We start from the raw sequence: 17,887 nt of genomic DNA on the forward strand, positions 1-17,887 counted from the left end.
TGAACCATAACAGAGGGATTTATATTTCAAGGGTGGAAACAAAACCCACTGCACACAGCTGCCAACTGACGATGGGCATTTGAATTGCACAAAAAAAAATTAAATTAAAAACACAAATGTTTGCATGTAAATTCTTCCAAAATTTTGATTGTGAATATCAATATAATATTGATGGAAAAATAAATATCACAATGTATTGCGATATCGATATTTTCGACACACAGTCAAATATCTACACAATATCTACACAATATCGCTGGAAAAATATCACCACATATTGCCATACCGATCTTTTCTTACATCCCTATAACTAAGTGAAAATTTGCCAGGGGTATGAATAATTTCAGACAGCACTGTATACAGAGGATGGCTTGCCAGACTAGCTCTGTGATACTTTCTGGGTGAACTGTATTTACTGAGGTGTGACATAAATGGTCTACTTGTTTATGAATTATAAAAGCAGCTTTTCCTAGGATTTTATCTGGGATGAACAAAATAGTTTCACACTTAAGTCCAGACAGTGACCATCACAACAGCAAATGAGCTCACAACATCTGGGACTTTATTCTAACACCCGACTGGCTCTGGGCGAAAACATCTTGCACCACAGGAAACAGTTCTCATGGGTTGGGATAACTAACGTCCATGTGAAGAGATCACTGGGCTTTTATAGCCTGGCCTGCCAGACTCGTCCTCTGTTTAATTCTGCACAGAGAACAAGTCTGGTTACTCGCCGGCAGAGAGGCACGTGAGAGGCGGGACTAGCCAGCTCAAAAATAACCAATCAGAAAAAAGGCGGAAATGCCGACTGTAGTTTACAATGCTGTAGTCAAAAATGGCGTGTGGCAACGGCTCAAGCATCTTTCTTTAGAAGAAAGGCTTTTAGCGCTTCTTCTTCTTGTGGAGATGCAGCGAACTCCGTTTCAGACGCCGTCTTCGTTGTTTATGAGAAACTAAGCATTGCGGTGTGCGATGTACGCTGCTCAGTGCTGATTGGCTTGGTTAGAATTCTCAGGGGGTGGGGTTATTTGAATAGAAGAGCTCCCAGACCCAATGCTTCCCATAAGGACGCATGGAGCTGGCTGGCCATGCTAGGGCTTTTATAGCTTCAGATTTAGGACCAGACTACTGTGAGGTAGACATTCCACCTGCATCACTGTGGCTTCTTAATGGTTACCATTAACTGTTAATGAGGATGACTGGTTGTGCACTGGTTGCTGACTAATTTAGGAGGGGATTTGCACTGGTTTCTGAGTCGTTTGACTGTTTTTGGAGAGTTGCTGTTGGATAACGGACTTAACAGATAATAAAACACAGTGACATAAAAGTTATTAGCAGAATCTAATCCTGATAATCAAATGCTGTAGAACCTGAACACCGGGCTCTGAAGACACCTAGAGCAGTAAGCGAGCGCGACCGTCGGAGGAGGGAGTGGAGTTTCTCCGACCTCCACTCCTCAGCTGGCTGCTGACAGCTGTGACTAGCGGCAGAATAAAATAACATTCAGCTTCCATCAATATCACGGCACAGCAGCGCTCTGACATCAGCTCGACATGCACGGAAGGAGAGACACACACACACACACACACACACACACACACACACAGAGCTATGAAGAGAAGCTCAGCAGGCACCGCCTTGTCCCCAAACGGCAAACTGCCCCAAGGATGGCCATAACTTATTTTACAATCGTTTAGTCTCAGCTCAAGTGGAAAATGTGACAACTTAGCTCGGCTGACGAGATGCCATCGCCCCGCCGAGCACTGGGATTAATGGACTAGGTCTTGTCAGACCCTCCTTCAACAAACCAGTAGGGCTCTGCTTGAACTGGTTCCAGTACGTTCTGGAGGTTTTCATGGCTTCAGTCGAATCTTTGTTTGGGCTTCCTTTGAAGCTCATTGTCACGGAAAAACGTCATCGTCAGTGTGTGCGTTTCATTGTCAGGTTTGATGCTGCCACTTCAAGACACACGCATATGCAGGCTTTACTGCGCACGCGCACACACACGCACACACACACACGCACACGCACGCGCACACGCACACGCACACGCACACACACACACACACACACACACAGCTCCATGGTGGGGCTCAGAGGGCGTGACGATGGAGCTGCATGTGTGGATCTAAGGACTTCATCAGGACGAGCTTTTAACCAACCTGTGCCGACTCCAGAGTTGGCGATGACGGTGGCGTCGGTCCACTGATCAGCGCTGGAGACGGAGTAGGAGCGCTGGTGAATCCCGTCAAGACCGTGACTGTTAAATGAAACCAGGCTGACGCCACTCGCCATCTGAGTCACCAATGAACTGCTAGACACTAAACCTGGGAAGGGCAGGTGGAAGGCAGAGGTCAGCACTGGGGGCAACAGGGTTGTATAACACCACCCCCTACAGGCTGACTTATCGAAACCATCAAACAGGATATTTAAGCGAAACTCATGCAAACATCCACAAACACCAGAGGAACATTTGACGCAGGGGGAGGATACAGAGCTGCAGCTTGTTAGCCCCGCCTCCTTAGTATAGACATGTGACCCAGCCCCAGAGGACTGAGGGGGGGGGGGGGTCCAAAAGTTGTCCTGTAGCATTGTGGTTTAAATAAAACGAAGCTGCTGCTTACCCCCCTCTCTCTCATCAAGGCCCATTTCCCGGCGCCGGCTGAGCGGAGCCAAGTTCTGATTAATATTCATGACAATAATTAGAAGAAGGAGCGGCTCGCTGAATATTCATGCTACTAGATCAGACCTCCTGGATCTGTGTGTGATTTAGGCCTCAGTGAGGTGTGTGTGTGTGTGTGTTGCTCTGCTTTCTGATGCCTTTGTCTGGGTGAAAAAAGTATTTTCTGTTTAGAAGCTGATTTGTTAAGGAGGAACCTTTAGTTTCTGTTAGGTCTTATCAAACACTAGTGGACATTTTTATCATCACATGTAGGACTGGGCGATGTGGAAAATCCCTTTCGTGATTTTAATTTTCATCACGTTAATATCGATATTTGCATCACGATGTAAATCAAATCACTGTTTTTGTCAATCTTTAATGTTCTCTGGTCATTTTAATGGAGCTTTTCAGGAGATTATTATTTTATAGTTTCAGACCTGCCAACCTTGTCAAAAGTTTTCGAGTACCACTTGTGCAGCGATTTTTCGCGGACTTTTGCAACTCCAGTGCTTTTCACGCTGTAATCTCCCCACACACACTTTACCTCACCAGAACAGCAGCGAGTGGCGAACCGGAGGGAGAGAGGAGCAGCGGGCAGGATGAAGCAGGGAGGGGGGGGGGGGGGTGTTACACTATAGGTTAGGCAGGATAGTTAGCTCTGGTTTTTCTCAGAGCTGTAGAAAAAGAGAGTTGCGACACGCTTTGAACTTGCCGACTCGCGGTCACGTGGTTCATGGAGCTCTCAATAGTTCCGAATATCCCAGCGCCGTATGTCAGTTTGAACGGTGTATGGTGGGACAAATCACAAAAATTGAATATCGTCACATTTCCCCTGGCTATTTTGGTCATTTTTGAATAATATTATATATTATGTCCTAATTCCTTCACATTCTAACACATTGTAGAGTACATTTAGACCACATACATTACTATAATATATTATAGCACTAAATTTGATGTAGTAATGCAACACACTGCTCTAATATAAGCATTTAATAACTTTAAGTCCTACAAGAAGCCCTAAACTCGAGCTGTAATATCCATTTTAAAGTGGTTTATTGGAAGCTAGAATTCTGCTCCAGCTCACCTTGAAGAAAATATGTATCTGTTTATGCTTTGAATGATGATCTGTTATGTTCAGTAGAATACATTTTACAATCATTACTTTATATTTTTATGTGAAGACAGTACATGCATCTATAACCCAGTTTATCTGGCTTCCATAGCAACTACTTAAAAAGAAATTTTCAATAAAACTGTATGGTCAAACATAGTCGATAAAAAAAGTGTGTTATTTGTGAAAAAATGAATACAAACTTGTACAACATGTATAATAGCAATTTTAATAAAGCATTTTACCAACATTATGTTTAGTCATTACATATGCACAATTAAGCTGAATCATTAATTATGAGCAATGTACTCAAGACCTAATGAAACTCTTTTGAATAAATTTATTTTGATTTATTAAAATAAATAAATAAAATAAATGTTGTCATTGGGTTAAAATTAGAAATTACTAATTTTAGGGATGGATAAAATTTTAAAATGTAAGTTTACATCTCCATTTTTGGTTTAGTTCAATATTTCTATTATGCACAAAAATAGTATTTTAATAATCCCTTTATAGGTTGATTATCTTACCATGGTTGGCTGCGCTGCATACAGCAATCGGTCTGAGGGAGGAATCAGAACTATGGCTTCCCCAAAGACGCAGAGAGAAGAAAATGTTTGGCTCAAGTCAGCAGGAGCAACCTCACCATGACCAGAGATCACACTAACAAAAAGCTGTGTGCAGTGAGTTTAACGTGCACTCTCCAATGTTTTCTATCAAGGCTCTACATGTTCTGATCTCAACTGCACAAGGCTGCAATTAAACAGTTAAATGTGGCAGGAAATAAACTAATACACCACTCTACAGGCACATTTTGAGGAGAGACAGTTTACTAAGACTAGGCAAGGCAAGGTGAGACTCAGGGCTGATGCTGTTCCAACCCTGTTTGTTCATCACCCTGAACCAAGGAGGAGGGAGGACCCCGCAGTGAGAAGTACAGCAGAACCACTGCATGTTGATCCACTGACCAGTTATTTGTATATTTGGTCAACTTTAGATCAAAATTGATAAAATAACAGCACTTCTTGCTTGGAGCAGCTGAACAAGAAGCGAAGCCAGAGCCGGGCTGCTTATTGTCACAGATGTTCTGTTAGTTCTTGTTTGCAAATCTCTTTTAAGGAGTTGATTTACATTTTCTGTTTAGAGTCTGGCTCTGCTCTTGTTAGGAAAAGTTAAGGTGACGGACCTGTTGTCCCAAAAAAATAAATAAATAAAACAAACCACCACTAATTAGCTGATACTACACATCTATACTGTAACGTAGGGGAGTTACGTTGAGAATTAAGGCAGAAAAGGTAAGATAACATTTGTGACCATGCTGAATGAGTTTGTATCAGAACCAACCTGAGCCCTGTCCCAGCTGAAGGCTGCTCATGTCCTTTGTTAGTCCGTTGGTGCTGGGGCCCGACCCTGCTGCACGCGGCGGTCTCTTACCCGGCACCTTAACGGTTGTTCTGAGCAGGTCAATCTCCTTCCCATGAACGTTCTGCATATAGTCCTGGGAAGAAACCAGAGAACCGGGTTTTATGCAGGTTCAAACGATGTGTTCTACATACACACAGCTGTGGGTCATGCATTTGAACTTGACCCTCTACTAGTTTCTATAGCAGTGACCCTTCCCAGAATGTTGGTATCGGGTGTGCTTTACCATTTCTCCTGCTTCAACACACCTGATTTTGATCAGCATTAGGTTAACAGGGTTTTGCAGACCTACCATATTTTCCAGAGTATAAGTCGGTCCAGCCATAAAATGTATAATGAAGAAGAAAAAAACATATATAAGTCGCACTGGACTATAAGTTGCATTTTAGGGGGAAATTTTATTATTTTTCTTACAAAATCTGAGACCAAGCATTTCACATTGCAAGAGAAGTACCGGTAATAACAACAGAACACACAACCAGGGAGCAGCAGTGCGCTATGGACTCCAGCAGAGGATGGCGGTGTTTCAAATTCTCCCAGCGGACGGGGAGAGCTCATTCCTGGGCCGGACTCGGCCCGCAGCACCCTGTCCCAGGCTGCAGCAGGTGATGGTGGTGTTTGAAATCCTCCCAGCGGGACAGGGGCGCTCATTCCTGGGCCGGAGCTGCCTGGCCTGCAGCAGCTCGCCACAGGCTGCAGCAGGTGATGGTGGGGCAGAGGAGCTGAAACCTGGACAGGAGCCGGTCCGCAGCAGCGCGGTATTCATAATTTGGTGTACAAGTCGCTCCGGAGTATAAATCGCAGGACCAGCCAGACTATGAAAAAAAGTGTGATTTATAGTCCGAAAAATACGGCAGATGAGCTGCTGAACAGTGTAATCAAGTGTGTTGGATTAGTGAAACAACTAAAACATGCTGGATACTGGCCCTCGGGGAAGGGAGATGGGGATAAAGGCTTCTAAAACGGTTTGTTCCGACAGGGTCCTACAAGTTTGAGCTAAAGGTTCCTCCAAGGTTCTACAGGATCACACAAGGTTCAAATGAATGTTTCTACCAGGCTCTACATGGACCTACATGATACTATGGAGTTTTAATCAGAAATGATACCACAAGGGCCAACAAAGTTCTACTTTGTTCTAAAAGGCTCTAGAGGGTCTGACAGGCTCTACAAAGATTTCAAATGGTTATACTGGATTTGAAAATATTCTACAAGGTCAACAGAGTTCTGTAAAGCCTTCTATGACTTTGTTTTAGGGGGTTCCAAGAGGTGCTAATGACTCTCCTAGCATTATACCAGGTACTGTATTTAATATGGTCTTATTGGGCCCTATGTGTTCCTACAGGGAATAACAACTTCTTCTTCTTTAGGTAGGCAGACTAACAGCCTGTCATACACACTGATGTCACGCAAAAAAAAACCAACAAAACCTTCATCTTAGGCCAGTCTACCTGGTTCAACAACGTGTTCAACCTAAACACCTGTTCCACCGCAGCACCTAGGGCCCTGAAAAGGTCCCTCTGCGCTGAGTACCACCCACAAAACAGAATAACGTGCTTCACCAACAGCTTTCTAAGGCACTCTACAGAGGCTTAAAAGGTCCTAATAGATTTGACAATTATCAAAGACGTTTGAAGGCAGGCTCTGTCTGGCTTTCACAGAATCCTGTGTGGGTTCTACAGGGTTTGAAAGGGTTCTACTGGGTTTCATACAGTTCTACAGAGGCCTACAGGGTTCTACTGGGTGGTACAAACACAAACTAGCTGAAGAGCTGAAGAAGGTCCTAACACAGAACTAGATCATCATCAGTAGCTGTGTTTCCATTACCAGAACTCCAAGGTCAGAGAACTTGATCAGGAGATGGGATGTCTCAGTCCTCTCAGCTGTTGTGTCTCCATTCAAGTTCAGCCCTTTCAGAACTTTGCACAGACGTCAGCACATCACGACCGCTTTGGCAGTGAGTGATGTCACTGATCAGAGTCAAAAAGCATCCAGAGTAACATTAATCATTTTAAAAGCATTTATCCTATCGAAGTATATCATAATTTAATCCATTCAGAGGATGAGGGCAGCTGTGTGATGTAATATGTGGTGTTCAATGACCAGAAGAAGTGCTGTTTTTTACAGCGCTCTGTAAGACAACTAAGCGCCGTTAATGAAGTCGTTGTGGGAGAATTCCGCCATGTTTTCAGGTGTCAGGACCAAGCCCCCACAATGCAGCTCTAAAATTGAGTCAAACCCGGAAATGAAATAAATTGCAGTTCCACCCTCATCCACTAGGGGCTGGTGTCAGAAGAGAGCAAATCCTCATTGACTCCCATGTTAAAAATACCAATTTCACAGCAGAAATAAACATGTTTACAGCCTGGTACCAAAACATGTTTTTGGTTTAAATGATCTAGTTTACACTCATGACAACTCTGAGGGGGGTGAATTTTTTTCTCACTCTTCTGTTTAAGTGTATTAAAAGCCTAAAATTCTGTATAATTAATGAGCATCAGACCCACGTGACCACAGAGCTAGCTCCGGGGAAAGGCCTCAGTAGAGCCTCGGTCTGGCCTGAAAACTGCTCCGGCATTTTGAGTCTCTGTGTGTGTGTATTCTTTTTTGGATATTATTTGTGCAATTGTTGGACAAAATGACTTGCTGTGGCATTAATTGCACTAATAGAGCGTCCAAGGAGTCTCCACTTCATTTTTTTCGGTAAGTAAAATTATATTTATGTATTTTAGGTCACTGGCGAGCTGAGCTTAGATTTTAACATGTACTGTTTAACCATGAAATTTAAATGTAATAGGATAAAACCCAGTGCATTTAACATAATGCTGCACTTTAGAAAATGGGTTGAAATATAACATGTTGGTGGAGCTGGGTTCCAACTATCGGCTTGTGGAGCTCTCGGGAGACCGAAGTTTTCCCCCCCCGTTTCTCCCCGCAGCCCGGCACATCTCTGTCTGATCGCGGCTTCTGTCTGCTGTGCGGGCTGCCGGCTTGTGGAGCTCTGGGATGGAAACCTTTCCACCCGGTTCTCCCCAGCGGCAGCTCTGCGCATCTCAGAACGCAGCGGCGCTTGTCTGCTGTGTGGCTGCCGGCTTGTGGAGGTCTCGGAGACCTCTGTGTTCCACCCAGTTTTACCCAGCGGTCAGCCCGGCGTATCTCTGACTCAGAAGCTCTGGTGTTGTGCACAGTTAACTCTGGTTGTAGCTAGGTAGCTACCTCCGTTAGCTTAGCTCCCACCTCTGCGTTAGCTTTGGGTTAGCCAGGGTTAGCTTCAGATTAGCTTGTAGCTAGTTCGACCGGGTGTCTTCAGTTGATCCCAGCCTTACAGCCCCACCCTCAGCTCCTCCTCTCTTCCCTTTTATGGAATTGTCTGGGCTTGACGGAACCTGTGACACGGTCAAAATGGCGGTGGTGGCCATCTCCCACTTGGCCTCAAAAACGTGATATTGGAGCCTATGGAAAGGAGATGTCCAGTATATTTATGTCGATGGTCAGGACTCAGGAGTTGCTTCACCAGCAACTCTTCTAAATGTACCGGTTGTTTTGGACGGCGTCTGCTGATGTCACTTCCTACTGAATTACTACCAGTCAGTGTGAGTTAACCAGATGTTCCGCTCAGCTACTCCACCAGGCCGTTAGGAGTACCTACCCCAGAGCAGGTATGCAGAAGTTTTCTAAAAAAATGGCCCGGAAAACGGCCGTTTCGCCAGCCCAGTCAAGTAGAGACACGCACATGTTGGGAAGTTCCTGTAAGTCTACCCTGAAGCTCTGGTAGTGGAAGCATAGATAGTATCTCTAAAAACTGGTTTACGTTTAAATCGAATAATCTCAAAAAAGACTAAATCTACACAGATGGTGCTCAAATGATCTGAACCAAGGAGGCTTAGATAGATCAAACCTCGACCCAACAGAACCTTGTGACCTGCAGGAACTTAAGCTGTAAATAATAGCGAGTCAGGAAAAACTGGGTGGAGGATTACTGGGTACACTTAAATGGCTCTAAAGTGTAGATTAACACACACACAAACACACACAAGTGCACGCTCAGTATGTGAGTGGTTCCCGCCTCCTTATGGCAGCTCGCCTGACAAAAGGCCAATTCAAAGCCAAGTGCTCTCGACGGCGTCTTAACAAGCCACTGGAGAGCCCTCGAGCTGGGGGCCCGCTGGGCACACACACACACATGCGCACACACACGCACGCACACACAGACACACACATACACACACTCCGACAGATTGACCACAGTAATTGAGTCTCCATTTGCATCAGAGAGCTTTCATCATCATCCCAATCGTCAGAGGTGTCCAGGATGGATGAGTATCGACCAAACACACTGCCAGCAGGTGGTTCTGTGGCATGTGTGTGTGTGTGTGTGTGTGTGTGTGTGTGTGTGTGTGTGTGTGTGTGTGTGTGTGTGTGTTCATCCTTGTCAGCTCTAAGTGCTGGAGATATAAAGTGTGTTTATGGCTGTCTCAGTAGTGCCGGAGCAAATTGATGCATAAACTGTGGTCTCAGTGTGAAAAATGCAATATGAACAGACAGCTAGATCCTGCTGACATGAAGCAAAAACAGAATCCATAAAGCCCAAGCACCTCCGATGGAAGTCTAGAGAAACAGCAGAAGAACCGCAGCTGGACATCAAACGGCTTCTGATGCTTCATGAGACCAAATGAGATTTATTAGAGAAAAGTTATCAGCTTGTTAAACAGGTGAAAAATCAGTCTGATAACCGCCCAGAACCAGTCCGAACACAGTCAAGAACCAGTTCGTCAACCGCCCAGAACCAGTCCGTCAACCGCCCAGAACCAGTTCGTCAACCGCCCAGAACCAGTCCGAACACAGCCCAGAACCAGTTCATCAACCACCCAGAACCAGTCCGTCAACCGCCCAGAACCAGTTCATCAACCACCCAGAACCAGTCCGTCAACCGCCCAGAACCAGTCCGAACACAGTTCGTCAACCGCCCAGAACCAGTCCGAACACAGCCCAGAACCAGTTCGTCAACCGCCCAGAACCTGTCTGACGAGAGCCCAGAACCAGTCCGAACACAGCCCAGAACCAGTCCAAACACAGTCAAGAACCAGTCCGACAACAGCCCGGAACCTGTCTGACGAGAGCCCAGAACCAGTCCGAACACAGTCAAGAACCAGTCCGAACACAGTCAAGAACCAGTCCGAACACAGTCAAGAACCAGTCCGACAACAGCCCAGAACCAGTCCGACAACAGCCCAGAACCAGTCCGACAACAGCCCAGAACCAGTCCGAACACAGTCAAGAACCAGTCCAAAAACAGTCAAGAACCAGTCCGACAACAGCCCAGAACCAGTCCGAACACAGCCCAGAACCAGTCCAAAAAACAGTCAAGAACCAGTCCGACAACAGCCCAGAACCAGTCCGAACACAGCCCAGAACCAGTCCAAAAAACAGTCAAGAACCAGTCCGACAACAGCCCAGAACCAGTCCGACAACAGCCCGGAACCTGTCTGACGAGAGCCCAGAACCAGTCCGAACACAGTCAAGAACCAGTCCGACAACAGCCCAGAACCAGTCCGAACACAGCCCAGAACCAGTCCAAAAAACAGTCAAGAACCAGTCCGACAACAGCCCAGAACCAGTCCGACAACAGCCCGGAACCTGTCTGACGAGAGCCCAGAACCAGTCCGAACACAGTCAAGAACCAGTCCGACAACAGCCCAGAACCAGTCCGACAACAGCCCGGAACATTAATCGGTCTACAACCAGTTGTGGGTCTTATGAAGTCCTGATTTACCAAAGCCCAACACTACCAGCAGACATGACTTGCTCTCATCTCTTCTTACACTTCTTTTCTCTTATAGACCAGATTTTGTCCCAGTTAGCTGCCAGCCACTGCCATCTCTTTAATTAGCGGCATTAATGTGATTTCTGTGCACATAGTTGGGTAATTAGCATTGCTGATTGGATTTCATTCGATTAGCGTGTGCTAACAGGCTAATTGAGGTAGGAGCAGCAGATGGGGGGCGCTCAGGAGGACCTGGTCTGTGTTGCTGCAGGGCGTTTGAGTGTTTGTACACCAGAGCGTGTTGATGTGTTAACTGATGAGTTTTAAGACTAATTTACTGCATCAGCTGCTCTAATGGCTGACAGGCAAGCTAAAGAGGAGAGACAACTCCATGGGAATTCAAACCCTCAACCCAAAGCTGCAGAAGGGGCTTGCTCAAACATACTGCTGAGATGGGGTCAAACTGTTTAGAGGTTCAGATTTGTTCTTCCAACATGTGGGAAACAAGGTATAACTTCCTGTTGGATCCGAATCAGAATTCCGACAGACCAACAGGACCACTGTAACGGTCACTGATGAGTTACATCACCATGTCCGGTTCTCCTGAAAACACCACAATAATTATTTACGGGTGAAACTCGAAATTTTGAAAATGGTGCAAAGTCCATTTATTTCAGTAATTCCTCTTAAACTGAGAGACCATCTAAAAGCTCAGGAACCCCTTGTGGGTGCTTTGGATTCATTAGCTGTTAAGAATTTTACACGTTGAGTCTAAAATATAGAACTTCTTCACAATATTCTAATTTCTTGAGATTCTGAATTTGGATTTTTACGATTTTCAATTTTTTTGAGTTTCAGCTGCATAAAAAACTGCTGAGAACGAGAAACTAACTAACTCCAACAGACTGTGGCAAGGTCTGTAGTCGGGTCCTAAATCAGGTCTAAGAGAAGGTCTAAAACAGGTCATGGAATCTAGTCGAGAATCAGGTCTAGGGCCTGGTCATAAATAAAGGTCCAAACCTCGCTCCAAAAGCGCGTTAGAAACCAAGGTCTAGGTAAATACCTGGTTCGAGCACCAGGTGTAAACCAGGGCAAGGTGGTCTAAAATCTGATCAGCACAAATGTGGAAAAACCTGCTCTAAAACTGGGTAAAACACCATGTCTGAGTCCGTTTTTGTCAGGCTAATCCGTTGGAGGTTTCCTCCTGTTAGCAGGTCACTCACAGACACGCTGATGTCTGATTTACACGATAAAAACATGCATCACATAAGACAGGTTCAAGGACTTCAGAGAAAAACTGGGCACTATCAGTGTGTGTGTGTGTGTGTGTGTGTGTGTGTGTGTGTGTGTGTGTGTGTGTGTGTGTGTGTGTGTGTGTGTGTGTGTGTGTGTGTGTGTGTTTGTTTGGTAATAAAGCTGCAGCAGAAGACTGAGCCAACAGGGTAGAGCTCTGCGGCAATTAACAGAACCATTACAGCTGAGATTCTCATCATCATTAGCACCGACGTGGGCAAACCGATGATGAGATGATGAATACACAATCACTGCGTGTGTCTTTAACAAGTGTGTGTGTGTGTGTGTGTGTGTGTGTGTGCGTGTGTGTGTGTGTGTGTGTGTGTGACTCACGTGTAGGCTGGGGTGGTAGGTGAGCAGTCCGTTATCACACAGCGTCACATACTTCTTCTTCCACTCTTTGTTGAGCGACTTCCCGCTCCGTTTCATCAGCATGCCCTGCATTAAACAAGACGTGTTCAGAACAAATACCAGAACCTGGACTCATCCAGCTGTGTGCACAAACCGTGTCCAGGCCCAGAACCTGGAGCTCCTCCTCCCTGGATCAAGGTAGACCCAGGGAAGAAGGCTTGATTTCATTCATGGCGCTAATGGTTTCACGTTCTGCTCCCTAAAGTTTGTTAAGACACAAGTGTGGGCATGACCTGAATCAGAGGTGTTCAGAGACCGGTGGAACTGAGTCTCACACCTTTGATCTCATCAGATACATTTAGTTGTTTATCTTTGTGAAGGCTCGTGGCTGCTGTTCTCACCCACAGGAGTGTAAACAGGTCGTTTTGTTGTGCTCCAGCTCCACAGACCCACTCACTGCCTCCTAATTGTGCATCCATCCAACATCTCGTCTCTGGAGCTTAGTGACCACAGAGTCTGTGAAGTGAAGATAACGAGGCTACAGCCTGAAGACGTAAGAAGCTCCAGCTCATCTCCAATCAAAACAACATTTTATCATCCCAAAGTTCCACCGAGCTGAGGGGAGCAGAGAGGAGCTCTGCGGGAGGAAATGTGGGAAATCAGCACTTATTTAATTGTCTGAATCTTCATTTCTCTCTCCTACGCACATCAGCCGCGGCCGAGTGACCAGCGCACGTTCGCCGCCCACACTTCATTTGAGCAGCACTCATTAGGTACGGGGAAGAGAGCAGGAAGGTCAAAAAGGAGGCGAGCGGGAGGCCGGGGGGAGGCGGCAGCGGAGGATAAAACTGTCCGCTGATTAGCAATTACAGCCGTGCTGCCACGCGTGTCACTTCACTGGACCTCTACAACATTAACACTCCGACACAGGATATTAATAGAGTCCAGTCGTGAAGGGGGGGAGGGGGGGCTGATGGACAGAAGCCTGCTCACCGCCGCCCCTAACGCTCAGCTTTCATTAAAGCGGTGGGTGGTGTTGGAGCGGAGCGGCGGCCCGGGGTGACCCCCCCCCGCCAACACAGACCGAACATTTGGTGTAATTGGCAGCGACAGAACTCCACGGAGGAATGTTCCAGAGCCACGGCGGGAGGAGGACGAGGCGAGCAGCTGAAACATCTCCATCCAGAGTCTGATGGCTGACACAATAAAAGCTGCACTGATAAACCAGCAACGGAGCTGAAACGTCCCGCTCTGATCACCGGCTCTGAACTCACCATGGTGGGGGGGGCATCTCTGTGAGCCTTACAACCACACGGTTTCCCCGCGGCGCCAAATACCACCTAACGAGCATCCTGCCGGGTCCAGAACCAGAACTATCCAGGTCTCCTCAGTCCGGCAGGATTTCATCCAAAACCAATGAGACTGGACGGACCCAGAACCAGAACGGGCAGACCACACCAGAACCAGAACTCAGAGGCTCTTCGGGGTTTGATCTGATGCCCATTCGCTGAGTGGACCGGGGGTCGGGGTTGGGCCTGGAACAGCAGGGTCCTGATAGTCGTCATCCCTTACATCCACTGCATCACACTGCAGAATGGCGGGGGTGGGGTGTCCCCCCCCCCCCCCCCCCGATGGCGCCCCAGTGAAGGACTGCTCAGGAAAAGGTCTGTTGCTCCAGGGGACCAGAAGGACTCATTCGTTACACATGTACAACAACTTGAGGCATAATGGAGGTCTGTGGGTTTTAAGGGGGACAACCGGGACAGAGACACGCCCGGTGAGGGATTACCGCGGCACATAGGAAAAGGTCGCTGGCTTGGGGGGGGGGTGACAGATGAAGTCATTCGTTAGGCGGTGCATCAGAACGAGCTCTTGGGTCTGGACCTGAGGCCCATGATTAAAGACCACATCAGTCCAGCTGCAGGAGGACTGGGCTCCAGGATCCAGACTCAGATTTCTATTGGAGCTAAAAGTGATGTGGAGACTATTAAAGTCCTTTTTTGTGGACCAGATAAAGGGGAATTTATTTGAGATCCCCCCCACCCCCCCACCCCAACAGCAATCTATGTTCTAATCACTCAGTCACCCCCCTACCCCGCCCCCGCTCAGACAATGGACCCTCCGGGGACCACTGATGACCATGACAGCAGATCTAAGATGAGATCGTTCAGAGAAAACAGGGACAAACCCTCAGACCTCAAAAGGTCCACGGTCCCTTTGTTCGTCCACGTCTCCTCAGCTCAGGAGGAGGATTAGAGGTGTCACCCTCCAACACCACCGCCATGGGAGAGGGGGGGGTCCTATCGGACAGAGGTGACCATCTGATCCGGTTGGAATGCCGATCCAGGATCATCCATCATCCCCTCTGACAGCCCAGGAGTGTGAGGAGCTGATTGGGCTTGTTCTCTCTGATCGGCAAGATGGAGGATGAAGGGGGGGGGGGGGGGGGGGGGAGTTTAACAACTTCCCTCCACCACTCTGTCCTTTTCCAGAACCGGTTCCATCAGAGGAAACATCAGAACCCAGAAACCCTTTCATGAGTTGGAACAGAAACATCATACGTGGCGGCGATTCCTAACAGGAAGCGCTCCGATCGGAGCGTCTCTCCATGACACCTTTGACCCGATGGCGGAGGATGAAGGAATCGGCTCTTCACCTGGAGGGAAACAAGTGAAACATGAAAACACGAGCAGCTGCAGAGCGACAAGGTCGCTGCTGATGAGGCGAGGACGGCAAAGGGCGAGCCCGGGGGAATAGGATGTGGACCACATCAAATAAAACCACAGAAGAAGAGGGTGCTGATTTATCTGATGAGAGTTCTGGGTAATTAATTAGAAACTCAATTATCCAAACCTTACTTCAGCACTCTCAATTCATTAGTGGCTCCTCTTCCTCACCGCCGAAAACACAACAAAACGAGCAGCAAGACGCCTCCGGAGAGCTCAGAGCACCACCTCCACAGAGGTGAGCCAAGTCTTAACGAGCACCACCTGAGAGCGGTTCTGATTGACGCCGGCGACCCGTTTTAATTATTCTTCCGACCAGAAACGAGCTCCAGCTCATTTCAGAGGTTAGTGTTCAACACAGAAATGTAATCAGGGCAGAAACGGCTCCGAGGCTGACAACCCTTCTCAGGGAATGATATTCCTCCAGTCGGGCGGAAGGCGGATGGTGTCGGCCTCGTTAAGGCCTCGTTAAGGCCTCGTTAAGGCCTCCATAGCAGGTCTTTAATATTCACCGTCTTAATTAGGACGGCAGTTAATTTCATTAAAGTCTTTGGCTGCTAAATGAAGCAGATTATTACACATGTTTAACCGCAGAGCGTGAAATTACAGCTGCTGCTTCTGGGGGAGAGCCGGGCAGAACCAGGGTCCGATCCAACAGAACCAGAGTCCAGTTAAACAGAACCAGAGTCCGATCCAACAGAGCCAGAGTCTGATTTAACAGAACCAGAGTCCAGTTAAACAGAACCAGAGTCCGATCCAACAGAACTAGAGCCCGACTAAACAGAACCAAGGTCCGATCCAACAGAACTAGAGCCCGACTAAACAGAACCAGGGTCCAATCCAACAGAACCAGAGTCCGACTAAACAGAACCAAGGTCCGATCCAACAGAATCAGAGTCCGACTTAACAGAACCAGGGTCCAATCCAACAGAACCAGGGTCCGATCCAACAGAACCAGAGTCCAATTTAACAGAACCAAGGTCTGATCCAACAGAACCAGAGTCTAATTTAACAGAACCAGGGTCCGAACCAACAGAACCAGGGTCCGATCTAACAGAACCAGGGTCCGATCCAACAGAACCAGGGTCCAGTTTACCAGAACTAGTAATGAGTTTTGGTATGAAGAAAGAATGAACAAAGTTATTGCTCAGCGAGTTAAGTGCTCGCCCCGTAATCGGAAGGTTGCAGGTTCGAGCCCCGCTCAGTCTGTCGCTGTGTCCTTGGGCAAGACACTTAACCCATGTTGCCTGCTGGTGGTGGTCGGAGGGACTGGTAGCGCCAATGCTCGGCAGCCTCGCCTCTGTCAGTGCGCCCCAGGGCAGCTGTAGCTGCATTGTAGCTCATCCCCACCAGTGTATGAATGTGTGTGTGAATGGGTGAATGACTGGTTGTGTTTTAAAGCGCCTTGGGGGGTTCCAGGACTCTAGAAGGCTCTATATCAAATATAGGCCATTTACAAGATGTGGATCTGTTTGGCATTCATTGTCTGGATAATTCCAGTACATCCTCCAACAAGAATATTAGCAGTAGCTTGGGCTAGCACTAGTAAAAACTTGTGCTAGCATTAGCAGTAGTGCAGGCTAGCCTTGTTCTGTGGCTAGCATTAAGGTGAAAAAAGTTTAGACATTGCCAACGCTGAAGTGGGTTGGGACATGCAGCTTTAAGGCGGCGTCTCTATGCTTATGACCTGTTAAACCAGCTTTTGTCAGAATGAAATGTTTATCAGTGGCCATTACAACATTACTGATTTCCATAGAAAGCAGCTCAGAGAGGGCACCGACTTTTGACACCCCAAGCTGCCGTTATTCAACAACAAGGTAAATGTAGTTTTAAATTCTAGGATCGCTTTAAGGAGCAGTCCAGCTACCCTAATGGGAGGGACAAGTCTCCGTGGCTAAATATCCAGAGACACTAATTCCTGCTGAAGGGTGAGTATCTCCGACACTAGAGTATGAAATATCTGTCTTATGTCTTTAGATGTAAAGGCCAATAAATCAATATCATTTCCAATTGAGAAAGAACTTCTCTTCTAAGAGTGAAGGTTTCTCAAAGAGAAGACACATCTTTCACGACTCTGTCTTTCATGGTGGTGGACTGTAGACAGTGTTTGAATAACACCCAATGGTCTATCAGTATTATTATTTTATATATGGAAGTACTGGAGTGAGAAAAGCCAAACTGTTGGTAAAGCAGTGACTGCTGCTCCAGCCTACCGGGGAGTATGTGCATGTGAGTTTACGTGTATTAGTACACGTACATCAGCAAAGCACTGAACCTTGTGAAAAACATCATCAATCCTTGGAGTTTACTTTGTTTTGCAGCGGGTTGGTAAGTGACCAGTTAACCAGTCCTTATTGTTGTTGGTTTATCTGGGATGGGAGCTGCTCCAGCAACCTTCCACTCGTCCCAGAACTGAAAAGGCCTTTAGGGTAAGGGTGGGGAACCCTGGTCCATCGAGGGACACTATCCAGCATATTTTAGTTTTAACTAGGGCTGCACAATATATCGCAAATATATTGTTATCGCAATATCAGCAAGCGTAATACGCATATCCCAAA

General features: G+C 47.0%; 1 protein-coding gene across 6 annotated transcripts in view; it reads right to left on the bottom strand.

The window, feature by feature from the left end:
• Window positions 1-17,887, bottom strand: part of agap1 (ArfGAP with GTPase domain, ankyrin repeat and PH domain 1) — a 70,757-nt gene that overhangs the window by 31,028 nt on the left and 21,842 nt on the right. For 4 of the 6 annotated variants that reach the window (XM_015957890.3, XM_015957887.3, XM_070549623.1 and 1 more), the window contains 3 exons: window positions 12,586-12,690; window positions 5,121-5,274; window positions 2,163-2,327 (listed from right to left, as the gene is read on the bottom strand). In XM_015957890.3, the coding sequence (XP_015813376.1) occupies window positions 2,163-2,327; window positions 5,121-5,274; window positions 12,586-12,690 (424 nt within the window). The remainder of the gene's footprint in view (window positions 1-2,162; window positions 2,328-5,120; window positions 5,275-12,585; window positions 12,691-17,887) is intronic. The other 2 variants (XM_054735398.2, XM_070549624.1) reach the window with 1 other exon arrangement.

This window comes from Nothobranchius furzeri, chromosome 3, assembly GCF_043380555.1.
Source record: "Nothobranchius furzeri strain GRZ-AD chromosome 3, NfurGRZ-RIMD1, whole genome shotgun sequence".
NCBI lineage: Eukaryota > Metazoa > Chordata > Actinopteri > Cyprinodontiformes > Nothobranchiidae > Nothobranchius > Nothobranchius furzeri.